Source organism: Apodemus sylvaticus, chromosome 10, assembly GCF_947179515.1.
Source record: "Apodemus sylvaticus chromosome 10, mApoSyl1.1, whole genome shotgun sequence".
Lineage (NCBI taxonomy): Eukaryota > Metazoa > Chordata > Mammalia > Rodentia > Muridae > Apodemus > Apodemus sylvaticus.
In genome coordinates this window covers 946104-958785 of record NC_067481.1, presented here as the reverse complement: position 1 = coordinate 958785, position 12682 = coordinate 946104, and the positions used below count along the sequence as shown (strand labels likewise).

At 44.9% G+C, this 12682-nt stretch overlaps 1 protein-coding gene across 1 annotated transcript in view; it reads left to right on the top strand.

The window, feature by feature from the left end:
- Tbcd (tubulin folding cofactor D) overlaps positions 1 to 12682 on the top strand; it is a 155739-nt gene that overhangs the window by 103788 nt on the left and 39269 nt on the right. The window contains 4 exon segments of the mRNA XM_052196288.1: positions 6967 to 7047; positions 8613 to 8686; positions 9455 to 9572; positions 11951 to 12011. Coding sequence (XP_052052248.1) covers positions 6967 to 7047; positions 8613 to 8686; positions 9455 to 9572; positions 11951 to 12011 — 334 coding nt within the window.

Here is a 12682-nt window from a genome sequence, read left to right as displayed (position 1 = left end):
AACAGCTTCTGAAACCGTTCTTGTATCAAGTTCATTCACCATGGTACACGCCGTAGAAGATGGGCAGTTGCTGTGCTAGCCAGGGCCTGGTTCTCTGGTCATTAATCTTTTCCTTGTCCTCCTGGCTCGGTACTCTTCTGCCTTGGAACCACACAGGGAATAGCCACAAGCCCAGCTGTGCATGTCCTTCTGGGTGACAGCTTTTGCACCAGTGCCACATATGTATTGATCTTTCAAAATGACATTTTGGATTCGGAAGTGACTGTGACTGATTTTCGTTGTTGTTGTTTGTTTTAATAAAAAATGTGTTCCAAGTTGAAATTATCTGATTGTTTCTCAGATGAGTAATAGAGGTATTTGAGAATTTAGGTCAAGAAATAAATATTTAACCCTTAACTACTGTTTTCAGAAATCACATCCAATTATTTTTGCTTGTATAATTTAAGTACTAGGGAGCAGTTTCACACTCTAACACCAATGTGAAAAGGGTATGATGTTTCATGAAGTAATTTATTTGCCTTGTATTAGGGGAAACATGGCAAGTACATTTTTAAAGCATTTCTGATCATTGTAAACCCTAGGGTTAGATTTCTGACAGCTCTGCTGTGCCCACCGTGCAGAATTTACACTTCTCTATAACCAGCCTTGATAGACTTAAAAAAAGACTGATCAAGGGAATAATAACAACTAAAAACAAAACCAAAAGGTGACCAACCTCTTTTCCAGGAAGAAAGTGACCAAACTTGCCCTTGCCTGTGTGCCGTTGCCCCTCGGTCCAGCACTTCCTGCCTGTGTCCACATAGTCTATGTTCTCTGATTTTAGTGTGTGACAGTTGTATATGAGTGTCTATACCCTTCTCTCAGAGATTCTTAGGTAGGAAAAGTTGGTAGTTTGGCTTATTATGTCTATTCTGTAGAAGTACACGAGGGAACATGACCTAGCTCTAGTGTGCAGGGTTTTCCAGTACATTGTTCCTTTGTGACTCCCAGATCTGAATAGAAGAACGAGGACAGTCCAGTAGCAGGCTTTACACATCCTAGTACCACAGAGCCTCTGGCCAGGGTCTCACCTCTCTAACTGGTATTTCTCTCTCAGCCTGAATCTTGGAGGGCAGGATTCACAAGGATAATAGCAGATGCAAGATTTCTAGAAGGCCGTGGCTGAGAGCAAGGTGTGGGGCCTCAGCCAGCAGGGAGGTGAATATAGCTTGTCCTGAGGTCCCTGTGATTAACAGTTTTATATCAGCATGGTAGAAGCTAAAGTCATCTGAGATGAGGGATCCATGGTTAAGAAAATGCCTCCATACAGATTTGGCTATAGGCAAGTCTGTAAGGCATTTTCTTAATTAGTGGTTGATGAGGGAGGGCCTAGTCTACTGTATGCGATGCCATCCATGGGCTGGTGGTACTGGGCTCTATAAGAAAGGAGACTGATCAAGCCATGAGAAGCATGCCAGTAAGCAGCACCCCTCCATGGCTTCTGCATCAGCTTTTGCCCTGTTTGAGTCCCTGTTTCTACCTTCCTTCAATGATGTGTAAGCGTAAGCCAAATAAACCCTTTCTTCCCCAAGTTGCTTTGGACATGGCATTTGTCAGAGCAATAGAAATTGGACATAAGACAGTTCCCAAATGCAGTGTGCTTGTTCAGCATTGGGTTCTGGTGAACAGAAACTGATTTGGTAGTTAGTCCAGTGGAGGTGGTATTGGGGCACTAAGCTGTGAAGGGCAGAGGATGAATGGGGGGTGTGAGGAAGGGTAGACCTGGTGCGTCCTCAGAGACACTGGACCCTCTGTTGTGTCTGTGTTGGATTTCTGGGCTCGTAACTGTCCTCACTCGGGGCAGTTCCAGGCTGTCGTAGAGGACATGGTTTTTGTGAACCTGCTTGGTCTGCTATATTGAGCAGATTCAAAAGTGGCAGAAGGTCCCTGGGGAAACATTAGTTGTGACACTGCGGCTGCGGCTGACCTATCACTGTAGGTTATAGGGCTCACTTTTGAGTATTAAAGGCATACGGTAGACTGAATGTGTTCGGCATATGTATCTTGATATATTGTAATGTGCAAAGCCGTAGATTCACAGGAAAGGGCGAAGTGAAACCTATGGCCCTCTGCCGTGTACCCGTTGGGAATCTGAAGATTCTTTCACTGGACATAGTGGTTCCCTCTTGTAGGCGCTATTTGCCACGGCGCCTGCTGATCAGCTTATGATAAACAAAGCTCTTGCAAACACGTATTTAGAAGTCTTTATGTGGATGCATATTTTAATTCTCTTATGTAAAGACTAAGAGGAGATTTAACTTCGCATGAACCTGTGAATGTGTGGTTTTGGCTTCTCCATACCTTCCTGAGATTGGCAGCCGTCAGCCTTTGAGCACCTTACTATTCAGAACATCCATCTTTGCTGATGGCCACATTGGACACATACTTCTATGTGCCTATTGCTCTTTTATTTCCTTTTGGTGATGCTCCTAGGCAAATTAGGCCAGTTTTTACCTGAGTTTTCTTTTCCTTATATTCTTTTAGTACAATCTCTTTGCCAACTGTGCCTTTTCTTTCCTGTATATCACTTCTAATCGTCTTACTAATGTGTAATTAACATATTACATGCATATAAGTTAAAGCTTGCTGAGTCCAGCAAGGAGGATACTTAAACGGTCAGGTGGGTAAGCTGTCAGGGTTGCTAGTGTTACTTGTTACCAAACAAATTCCGTTTTTATTATAGATTGCTTTTCATTTTGTCCACTCTTTTCCCCTTAGCAGGATTATTTAGCGATTCATTCATTTTAATGTTGTGTCAAGATGTTCAGAGGGCTGGAGAGAGGACTCAGTGGTTCCTATTGCTATTGTTGCAGAAGATCTGAGTTTGGTTCTCAGTACCTCTGTCAGAAGGCTCACAGCTACCTGTAACTTTAGCTACAAGAGGTCCAGCACCCCTTTCTGGGCTTCTCAAGTACCCAGACACACGTGGTATATGCCAACACAGGCCACACACACATATGGATGAATATAAAAGTAACTAAAACAGATCCCGTGCATCAATCAGACCAGTCTACCTAGAGTCTACCTGCCCTTAGCGTACTCACACTATACATAACCTCTAGGCCTAGGCTCAGTCAGACATCCTGTGTTCTGATCCAGTCTGGTGAGTTCCTTGGACCTTAGCTGGCTTGTACCTTCCCCACCCACAAACCTAGCTTGGTGCATATCTTGTGTGCTGGCCCAGTTTGGTAAGTCCCTGAAACCCTGCTTGCCTGTGTCATTCCTTCCCCAAGGCCCATAGATAGCCTCAGTCACATAGTCTGTATGCTGGTCTACCTATGTGGTGTGTCACCCTCACACTCCCTAGGCATAGATAGGGTCAATCAAGCAGATCCAGTTTGTCCCAGTTGCAGGCCTTTTTGCTTATTTCTCAATCATTTCTGAATTGAAGTCATCTCTGTTGCTCTGGTCTACACACCAAGCTCCACCAGTTCTATAGAAATGATCATTACCAAGATGAACCCAAGGACACAGGATTTAAAATAATAGTCGCAAACTTCATCAAAGGTTTTGAGACACATGAAAATGTGTGCACACAGCCCATTTTATCTCAGAGAAGAACTGCCGAGTGATGACCAAGAAAGCACACACATGTGGCAGACGGAAATGAAGACAATTCAGGATGGGGACCTAACCCTAACCCTGAGTTCAGTAAAGAGATAGAAATATTGAAGAGCACTCAAGCTGAAATGAAGATGACTCTGAAAGCTCAGTCACTCAATCAGAAAACCCAGGGGTAAGCCATACAAGTAGAGTGGACGGTGTGGAAGAGAGGATGCTGAAGACAAAGTGAAGGAATTAGATACTGGCAACAGTATGAAAAATAGCTAAAAAACCAGTCAAGAAAACAATCCAATTTTTAAAATGGGCCCTGGGGTTTGTACACGGTTTTCAAAAGAAGAAATAAAATAGCTAAGAAATATCTCGATAGAAACGTGAAATAGAAATGTGAAAAGTGTTTGCTAATCTTTAGCAGTTATGGAAATGTCAATTACAAGTACTTTGTCTCATTTTACCCCAGTGGTAATGACTCAGATCAGGGAAACAGCTGGAAGACAGCAAGTGCTGACAAGGATATAGGGAGAGGGGGGACCCTCATTCCCTTTGGTGGGATTGCATAGTGGTGCAGCTACTCAGAAAATTGATGTGGAGAGTTCTCAAGCTAAAAGATCTACCATGTGACTCAGCCAACCTGCCCTTTAGGATATACCTAAAGGCTTCCACTCCCACTCCGCAGGGAGTTGCTCAGGTGTGTTCATTGCCACCCCATCCACAGTTGCTAGGGCATGGAAACAATCTTTCAGCTGATGAATAGCTGATGGAAGGGTTGTATACACACACAATGGGATTCTCTTTATCTCTAAAGAAAAATGGAACCATGAAATTCGAAGGCAAATGGATAGAACTAGAAGATATTATACCAAGTGAGGTAATCAAGTCCCTGAAAGTCTGTTTTCTCTTATTTGCGGATCCTCCCTTGTAGTCTTTAGATGTGAGCATATGATCTAGAGTTACCTAAGAAACGAGAAGGTACCATGGTGGTGGGGGGTACTGTAGAAGGGGAGGGGCATATTCAGTCACAGGGAACATAGGGAAAATGTGGGGAGTGCTTTACCTGATGAGGGGCTAGGGACGACAATATACAGAAAAGGAAGGTATAAATGACACTTAAGGATGATTTAAAAAGAATCCATGGGGAAACATTTTATGTTTACTAATAAATACATAAGTATATGTGATATATAATCAAGTAATTTACATGAAGTTATACTACTTATTTGTAATGCTGCTCCCAAGAGCCATAGACTATATCAGTTAAATTTCTGTTGCTTTGATAAAACACTATGCTCCAGAGAACTTACAGACGAAAGTCGTTATTTGGGTTTTCGGGTCCAGAGAAATAAGACCTCACCATGGCAGCAAGCCTCAGGCATGGTGGCTGGAGTTCACATCTCGACCAAGAAAAAGGAACGTAGTGGACTAATAGTAGGTGAAGCTACTCCCAATGATATACTTCCTCCAACAAGGCCGCACCCACGCAAACCTTCCCAACAGCACTACTACCTGGGGACTAAGTGTTCAAATGCCCGAGATGATGAGGGGCATTTCTTATTCAAACCACATTATTATTTAACAAAGACCCCGGTGCCAGGCATGGGAAACCTCCTCATAAGTTATTGGTCAGGCAAGTTCCGAGAGACACCCCCCCCCCAAAAAAAAATCGAATGGGTCATTGCTGCTGCCCTTGTTTACCTTCTAAGATCCTGTTGCTGAAGAGACAGCACACGTAAGACTTGGAGGAATTGAGCTGGAACTAACTTAGAATAATTCTCCCTGAGGACTCGCTTTCACAGAACCTGAGGGTGCTATGTAAGCTGCCAAGGGAGAAAAGCAATGAATAGTTCTCTTTGGCTGAAAAGCCTAGGAACCACAACAATGATAGCACAGCAAAATATGTCCAGAGCTACCATAGTGGCACTTCTATCTTGGGTGTAATGAACAACAGTCTAATTGGGCTTAAGAGCTTCTCAATAGGAGGTACTGTTATCCATGCCTGGTACTGTAAACCTAGCCAACTACTTGTGGATGATGAGGTCATGATCTCTAGAGGAGAGCCTACAATTGCCATTTTTTTTTGAAGCAGTATAATTTCCAACTGCTTTCTAAATACCCATCCGTATACCCATATAAGGGTATACCAATAGGTAAATATAGTTCTCACCCTAAATCAAAGAAACTTCTTTTTGCCACAGAGTAGTCCGTCCCCAAAATCCACAACTGGTAAAAATTCAGAGAACAACTAACCTTTGGTACCTATCCTCAGTAGACCTGCAACAGAACTCCTACACCCAAGGCTCAGGGAACATCATGGGAGAGAAGGTAGAAGCATTGTAAGAGCCAGAGGACTAGAATATCTTCTGTGGGATAGTGTCTTCTATATGACTGGGAACTCTACCTGTGAAGGTTTAACAATATGATCATGTAAACGATATCTGCGCCGTGACACCCTGAGTTCACACGCCAATGTAGATGAGGAAAATGTCACAAGGCCCCATCTCTAGATGAAGAGCTATAGGCGATTAATGACTGCCAACAGAAGAAGAACAAGTCTTCTCCAGGAACAAGGCCCCTAGTAGGTTATCTAGTTCCAAGTGGTCAGCCTTAACCATATTAAACATATTAAATGAACTCAGCATGTTGTATGTTCTAATGATTGAAGAGGCCATGACGTTGTAAAGAAGTTGGAGAGTGGATAGGAGTTGTATGAAATTCTTTAAAAAGTTAAAAAAAAACAAAAAACAAATCAAATAGAATAAAAATCTTAAAAACAACAACAACAACAACAACAACAACAATGATGGCAAGCCAGGTTTGTTGATGCATGCTTTCAATCACTGCACTTGAGAGGCAGGCTGATCTCTGAGCTTGAGACCAGCATAAGCTCTATAGCAAGGTTTAGGCCATCCAGTGGTACATAGTAAGACCCCGGCTTCAAACAGAAGTCCATTATTTTGTGCTGTTGTGTGCCCATGGCTGAATGGCTAAGCAGCCTGCCTCTCTTTCTCTCATTGGCTGCATGTGCACGGAGTGCTGTTTCCAGTCACAGTCTGGGTACGCTGCTGAGCTGTATACACGGTTTCTTGACGATGCTCTCCTGTTTTGAGTAGTTGCGGATGTAGGCAATGTTTGGATCATCTGGTAGATAGCTTTTACTTTGGTAGGAATGGCCAAAATGGTTTTTACCATAATTATTAATTTTTATTCTTAAGAGCAATATATGAAGGGGCTGGCTCCTCCAAGTTCTCCTTTATTTTTTAAAGCTTTAAGTAATACATAAGTAATGTCTTAAGAGAGCTTTGTACGTGTGCATCATTGTATGTGCTCACATCTCCCCTTTGCTGCGGCTCCTAATATTGTGTCTTTCAGCGTGTTTATTGCTGGCTTCCAGGAATACACCAAGCCAATGATTGACCACCTGGTCTCCATGAAGATCAACCACTGGGATGGGTAGGTTTTTCTCTGTGTGACTCTCCCTCAATGGGAGGAGTTCAGTCGAGCTTTAGAAAGTTCATGAGTGCAGTTCACATTATAGATAAACTGTTTTAAAATAATTGTTGCTGAGAAGTAGAGAAACTTCCAGTTTCTATGTAGCATGCTGTTAAAGGTCTGTCTGTCTCATTACTGCAGCTGTTGGTCAGGCAAGTCTGAGATGTAATTATTTCTGAATACCTTGTCACATGTACTAGGTAAGCTACAGCTTCAGTCCAGCTGGAGTAGCCTGGTCTTCACCAGCTGGCCGGCCGGCCTGCAAACTGATTCTTCTCTGCTTGGTGCCCCCTAGGTATCTTAGATGTACTTAACTGCTGAGCAGACTTTAGTGGTAGTTTTCATAGTTACAGTGGACGCTTTGGGGCTATCTTGGCGTTTCACAGGTAGTTAAGTGTGTCTTTAAAGAGGAAAGGCAAGTGTGTAACTCAGAAGTAAGCACTGTTTCAGTGTTTTGCCACCACTTTCAGGCAGGCCTGGTCAGCCAAGGTACAGCGGATGCCAAGGGAATTAGCAGTATAATCATGGTGTCCCTTCCATAATTCCCAGTGTCAGAGTGCTTTCTTTGTAGTCCACTGGGGAGTATGTTTCAGCTTCCAAAGAACTAAAGCCTTCAAAGTATTTTTTAACTGCCGCCATGTTTGTGTAGCGTGGGGCTCTCTGGGGTAAAGATCCTCTGGCCCGAGCCTCCATGTTACTCACACACATCTTTCTGATTTATTTGTTATTATGAAATGGTTCTCTTTGTTTCATAGATGTTTGTTTCATGTTTTCTTCATGTTCTCTTTTATGTTTTCTTCAAGTATAACATGATATTGAAATGTGTGCATGGGCTATCAGCTTTTTCTTTCTTTTTCTTTGTTTCCACTTTCTTTTCTTAGAATTATTTATTTTATGTATGTGAGTACACTGTAGCTGTCTTCAGACACACCAGAAGAGGGCATCAGATCCCATTTCAGATAGTTGTGAGCCATCATGTGGTTGCTGGGCATTGAACTCAGGACCTCTGGAAAAGTAGACCATGCTCTTAACTGTTGAGTCATCTCTCTAGCCCTCAGCTTTTTCTTTAAAGAGACAGATAGTTAATGCCTTAGGTCTCTGTCTCATATAGCTCTGGCTATCCTGGAACTCACTCTGTAGACCAGGCCAGCCTCGAATTCAGAAATCTGCCTACCTCTGCCTCCCAAGTGCTGGCATTAAAGGCGTGAGCCACCGCCACCCGGCCACTTTTCTTTATATAACCCTTAAAAATATAGAAACTATCCTTAACTTAGAGCCTTACACAAGAAACGTGAACAATTTTTGACCTGCTGACTCTTAAGACATCATTTTTGTTATAGCAAGTGTCAGAATTCTTTTTCTTGTTAGTTGAACAATATTCCATTATCTCTATGTATTTTATTTTACCTATCTGTTCATCTCCTGATAGACCCTTGGGTGTTTCCATCTTAAGGCTGTGTGAATAATGTCGGTGTGTGTGTGAGCATGCAAATCTGCCATTCCTAACAGCTGCTGTCACTTCTCAGGGCCATCCGAGAACTGTCTGCAAAGGCGCTGCACAACCTGACTCCACATGTCCCTGAGTACGTGGCCACTCACGGTAGGTTTGCACACTGCCGCCTGCAGCACTCATATGTGTGCACGTGTGTGCCCCTCCCCACATCCATACACCGCAGAAGTGGACTGTCCTCACAGTGGTTGGCGATGAGGTCCTGTCTGCTGCTGAAGCGTAAGCTGTGGGCTAAGTCAGGGTAGAACATGAAGACAAATGCAGTGTTTATCCAGCGGCAGCTTTGGGTGACATCAGGCACAGGCACCATCCAAAGAACAAGGAATCTATGGCTTGCACTGTGCAGGTTAGGAGTGATGGCAAGCTCCAGGGCTGATTTGAGTTGTCGGGGCTTCTAGATTGGCTTGTACTTGAATTTGGAGCTATTCTGCTTTCTCCGCCCTAAGTGCCAGAGGCTGAGGTTTTCTGCTCTTGTTGGGAAGGAGTAACGAATGGAAGTGCCTGTCACCTTTCATGGATGTGTGGCCTTTGCGCTACCTGCTCTCCTCAGGTAGAGCGCTGCCACCACCTAGCAGGTAGAGGTGCAGACAGGAAACCCTGCAGACATGAGCTCTTTCTCAGTTGTCTCTCACCGGGCATCGGTGCTTGGATGTGTATACTGATGTTTATGCTGTGTATATGTGTGTACTGATGTATATGCCTAGCTGTCTCTGCTGTGTCCTACCACATTGCTGGGTTGCTCAGAAGGGGCCTGCCCACCAGAAGCAGTGGTGGTGACCCTGATAGCATCAACGCCCAGAGGAAATACTTGTCAGTAATGTGTTGCTCTGTGTGTGTCTCTCAACCCGACTGCCACAGTACTCCCAGCACTCCTGGTGATGACACAGAGTCCAGATCTGCACACGAGACATGGTGCCATCCTTGCCTGTGCAGAGGTCACCTATGCCCTGTACAAGCTGGCCGCACAGAGTAACAGGTAGGAGACGCCATTTGTGAAGCCAGGGAGTAGTCTGTGGTGTTTGGGTTTGGGAAGAGCGTGCCTGCTCTGATGGTTGCGCGTTTGCATATTTATGGCTCCATTTTACGCTGAGGTGGTCAGTGGTTGGTAGTCTTAAGGTTTCTGTGCTTCCTCAGCTATCTGGTTTTTCCTCAACATCCCAAAGCTATGACTCACATGACAAGAGCAACTGTTCAAAGGTGGCACTTGTCATTTGTCACTGTGTGTGAATATGGGAGCGCGCATGCACTCACGTGCCAGAGAACATGTGTGGAGGTCAGAGGAGACCTTGGGCTGCGTCCTCATGTTCCACCTTGTTTGAGACAGTGTCTGTGAGCTTCCGGTGATTCTCTGGTCTACACCTCCCGTCTCCCTGGGATTATACATGCACAGCGGATTACACATACAAATGCACTACTGTGTCTGGCTTTTCCCTGGGACTGGGGATCTGAACTCAGGTTGGTTGGCTTGTGTGGTAAGGTATTTTCTTGATGAGGCTTCTCCTAAGCCCCCAATTTGTCACTTGAGTAATGTAAACTACTTGAAAGGGTAAGTTTGAGCTAGGTGGTAGTGGCACCTTGAAGGCAGAGGCAGGCAGATCTCTGAGTTCCATGAAAGCCAGGGATCCCCTATCTGGGGGGGAAACCCCGCCCCCCCCCCCCAAAAAAAAAGAAAAAGAAGGAAAGGGTAAGTTCGGAGGTTTTCCTTGAGCATCTCCCCTCTCCCGGCACCGCCCCCCCCACTCTGTAATATAACTATAACGTAAAAGGTCAAGACTATGCACAACGGTGCATTCCAAGAGCTGTGCGGTTTTCTTATGTCACCGTGCAGCCGACTCCTCAAAAGTGAGGTCTTAGTGCCTTCGAGTCTGTGACCTTCCCTTCCCTTCGAGCTTGAACCTTGTACATACGTCCTTTATGGGTGTGTTAGGTGATTAGGTCAAATTGACCGCAGATGGGCAGGCACAAGGACTTCATTCCTACCTGCAGTTAGTCCCAAGGACCCTTGGTTGTCCCCTGGCCCCAGAGCACAGCTCACAGTCTATACAGGTGCAGTGGGCACCTGGTGTCGATGGCCTTGCTCTCCTTGTTGTGGCAAAAGACACACGGGCCATGACGTTCCTCAGCAGTGCATTGTGAGGATGTGGTACATTTGAGACCCATTCCCAAATTGTTGGGTCGGTATGTGGTGTCAGGCAGTACGCAGGAGATTTCAGACCTCCAGGGCATTGGGCCTCAGTGGTTCTGCCTCTCACTTAGAAGACTAGATCTCTCAGGGAATTGGAGCTAGTTACCATGTAGCTCTGCCTGGTGGACCTAAGTGCTGGGTTGACGAGCAGCAGCCTTTCTGAGGACAACAGAAAACACCAGTGGGAATCCATGTAACCCTGTAGGGGATTTACCTCTTCCACAGTGTCAGCAGGAGCATAATAATGTTCAGTAAAGGCACTTCTGTCTTGACCATAAATAAGGCTGTGTCCTCCGCAAACTGACTGTAGGCACATAAAGGTGTAGCACTCAGATGCCCACCTTCTGTAACCAACACAGATGTCTGTGTGTGCATGTGTATAGTGTGTGTGCGTGCGTGCATGCATGCATGCATACCTGTGTGTGTGTGTGTGTGTGTGTGTTTGTGGAGGCCAAAGATTGACATTGTGTGTCTTACCTTCCCTGGTTACTCTCCATCTTGTTATTTGTTTATATTTCAAATCGTATTTAGGGGCTGGAGACATGGCTCAGTGGTAAAGAACAGTGCAGAAGACCCAGGTTTAGTTCCCGACACACTCTTGGTGGCTCATAAACTTGTAACTCCAGTTCTAGGGACTCTAGTACCTTCTTCTGGACTCCACAGATGTCAGTCCTGTGTGTGGTACACATACATGTACATGTTGGCGAAACAACAAAAAAAAGTGTTGAAATGTTATCTGTCTGTCTGTCTGCCTGTCTCTCTGTCTGCCCGTCTGTCTGCCCGTCTGTCTGTCTGTCTATCTATCTATCTATCTATCTATCTATCTATCTATCTATCTATCTATCTATCTGAGGAAAGCAGAAATAGACAGAAGCGCGTGGGCATGAATTTGCTATGATGTACATGTGAAGTCAGAGGATAGCTTAAGGGGAGTCAACTCTACCTTGTGGGCCCCAGAGATTGAACTCAGGCTGTCAGTCTCTGCAGCAAGTGTCAACAAGCCATCTGGCCAGCCCCCAACGCAGCTTTGCATAAGGCTGAAGTGGCACATCTTCAGGGGCTGTGAGAGCATGAATCAGAAGCTGATCTTTCAGAGCTAATGTTTTCTTTACTGTGAACCTGGGCTCCAGTTTAATCCTTCCGAACTCAGTGCTGTGTCTCACCTGCAGGCTCGTCACAGACTATCTGGATGAGAAGGCGGGGCAAAGCCTGAAGCAGATCCACCAGCAGGTTTGTGTGGCCCATCTGAACCTCCTCCACCTGGACAGGATCTGCTTCTCTGAGCATGTTGTGTTGACCAGGACACGATGGCCCCATGGCTCTTCCCACCAGCTTGACTCTTGGGAGGGTTTAATCTGGAATTGCTCACTGGGATATATTTGTTCGCTGGGGCCAGAATCCATTTTGTTGGGTGGGATTGCGGGGTGGGTCTCAGGGCTGTGTTGGTGTCTCACTGTGGGCCTTAACCGGGGTTCCCAGCTGGGGGATGGACAGGCCCCCTCTGTTTGGACCAGGCAGTCCTTCTGGAGTGTTAAGTACCCATAAAACAAAGGCCTTTGAGCCTGTGATTCTAATCTCCACTATCCTGAAATTTAATACTGAATTTTGCACATTTTGGGGAATAGGAAGAAAACATGTATATTTTTTTTCTGGGAGTTTGAGATTCTCAAAGCCTTGTATGACATAAAAGAAAAAGTAATTTATTTCCTAAGCAATTAAATTGTTTCCTGTAGATACAATTTTCCTCTTTTTATAATAACGAGCTGTTTGTCTCAGATAATAACTACTATGGTGAGGCCATTTGATTAGTTTTGTATTTCTTGCTTCCGAGTGGTACCTGGCGTTCTCATCCAGGGCTTGAAGTGAGGGTGTCAGGGATCACAGCCCCACGCAGTGACTGA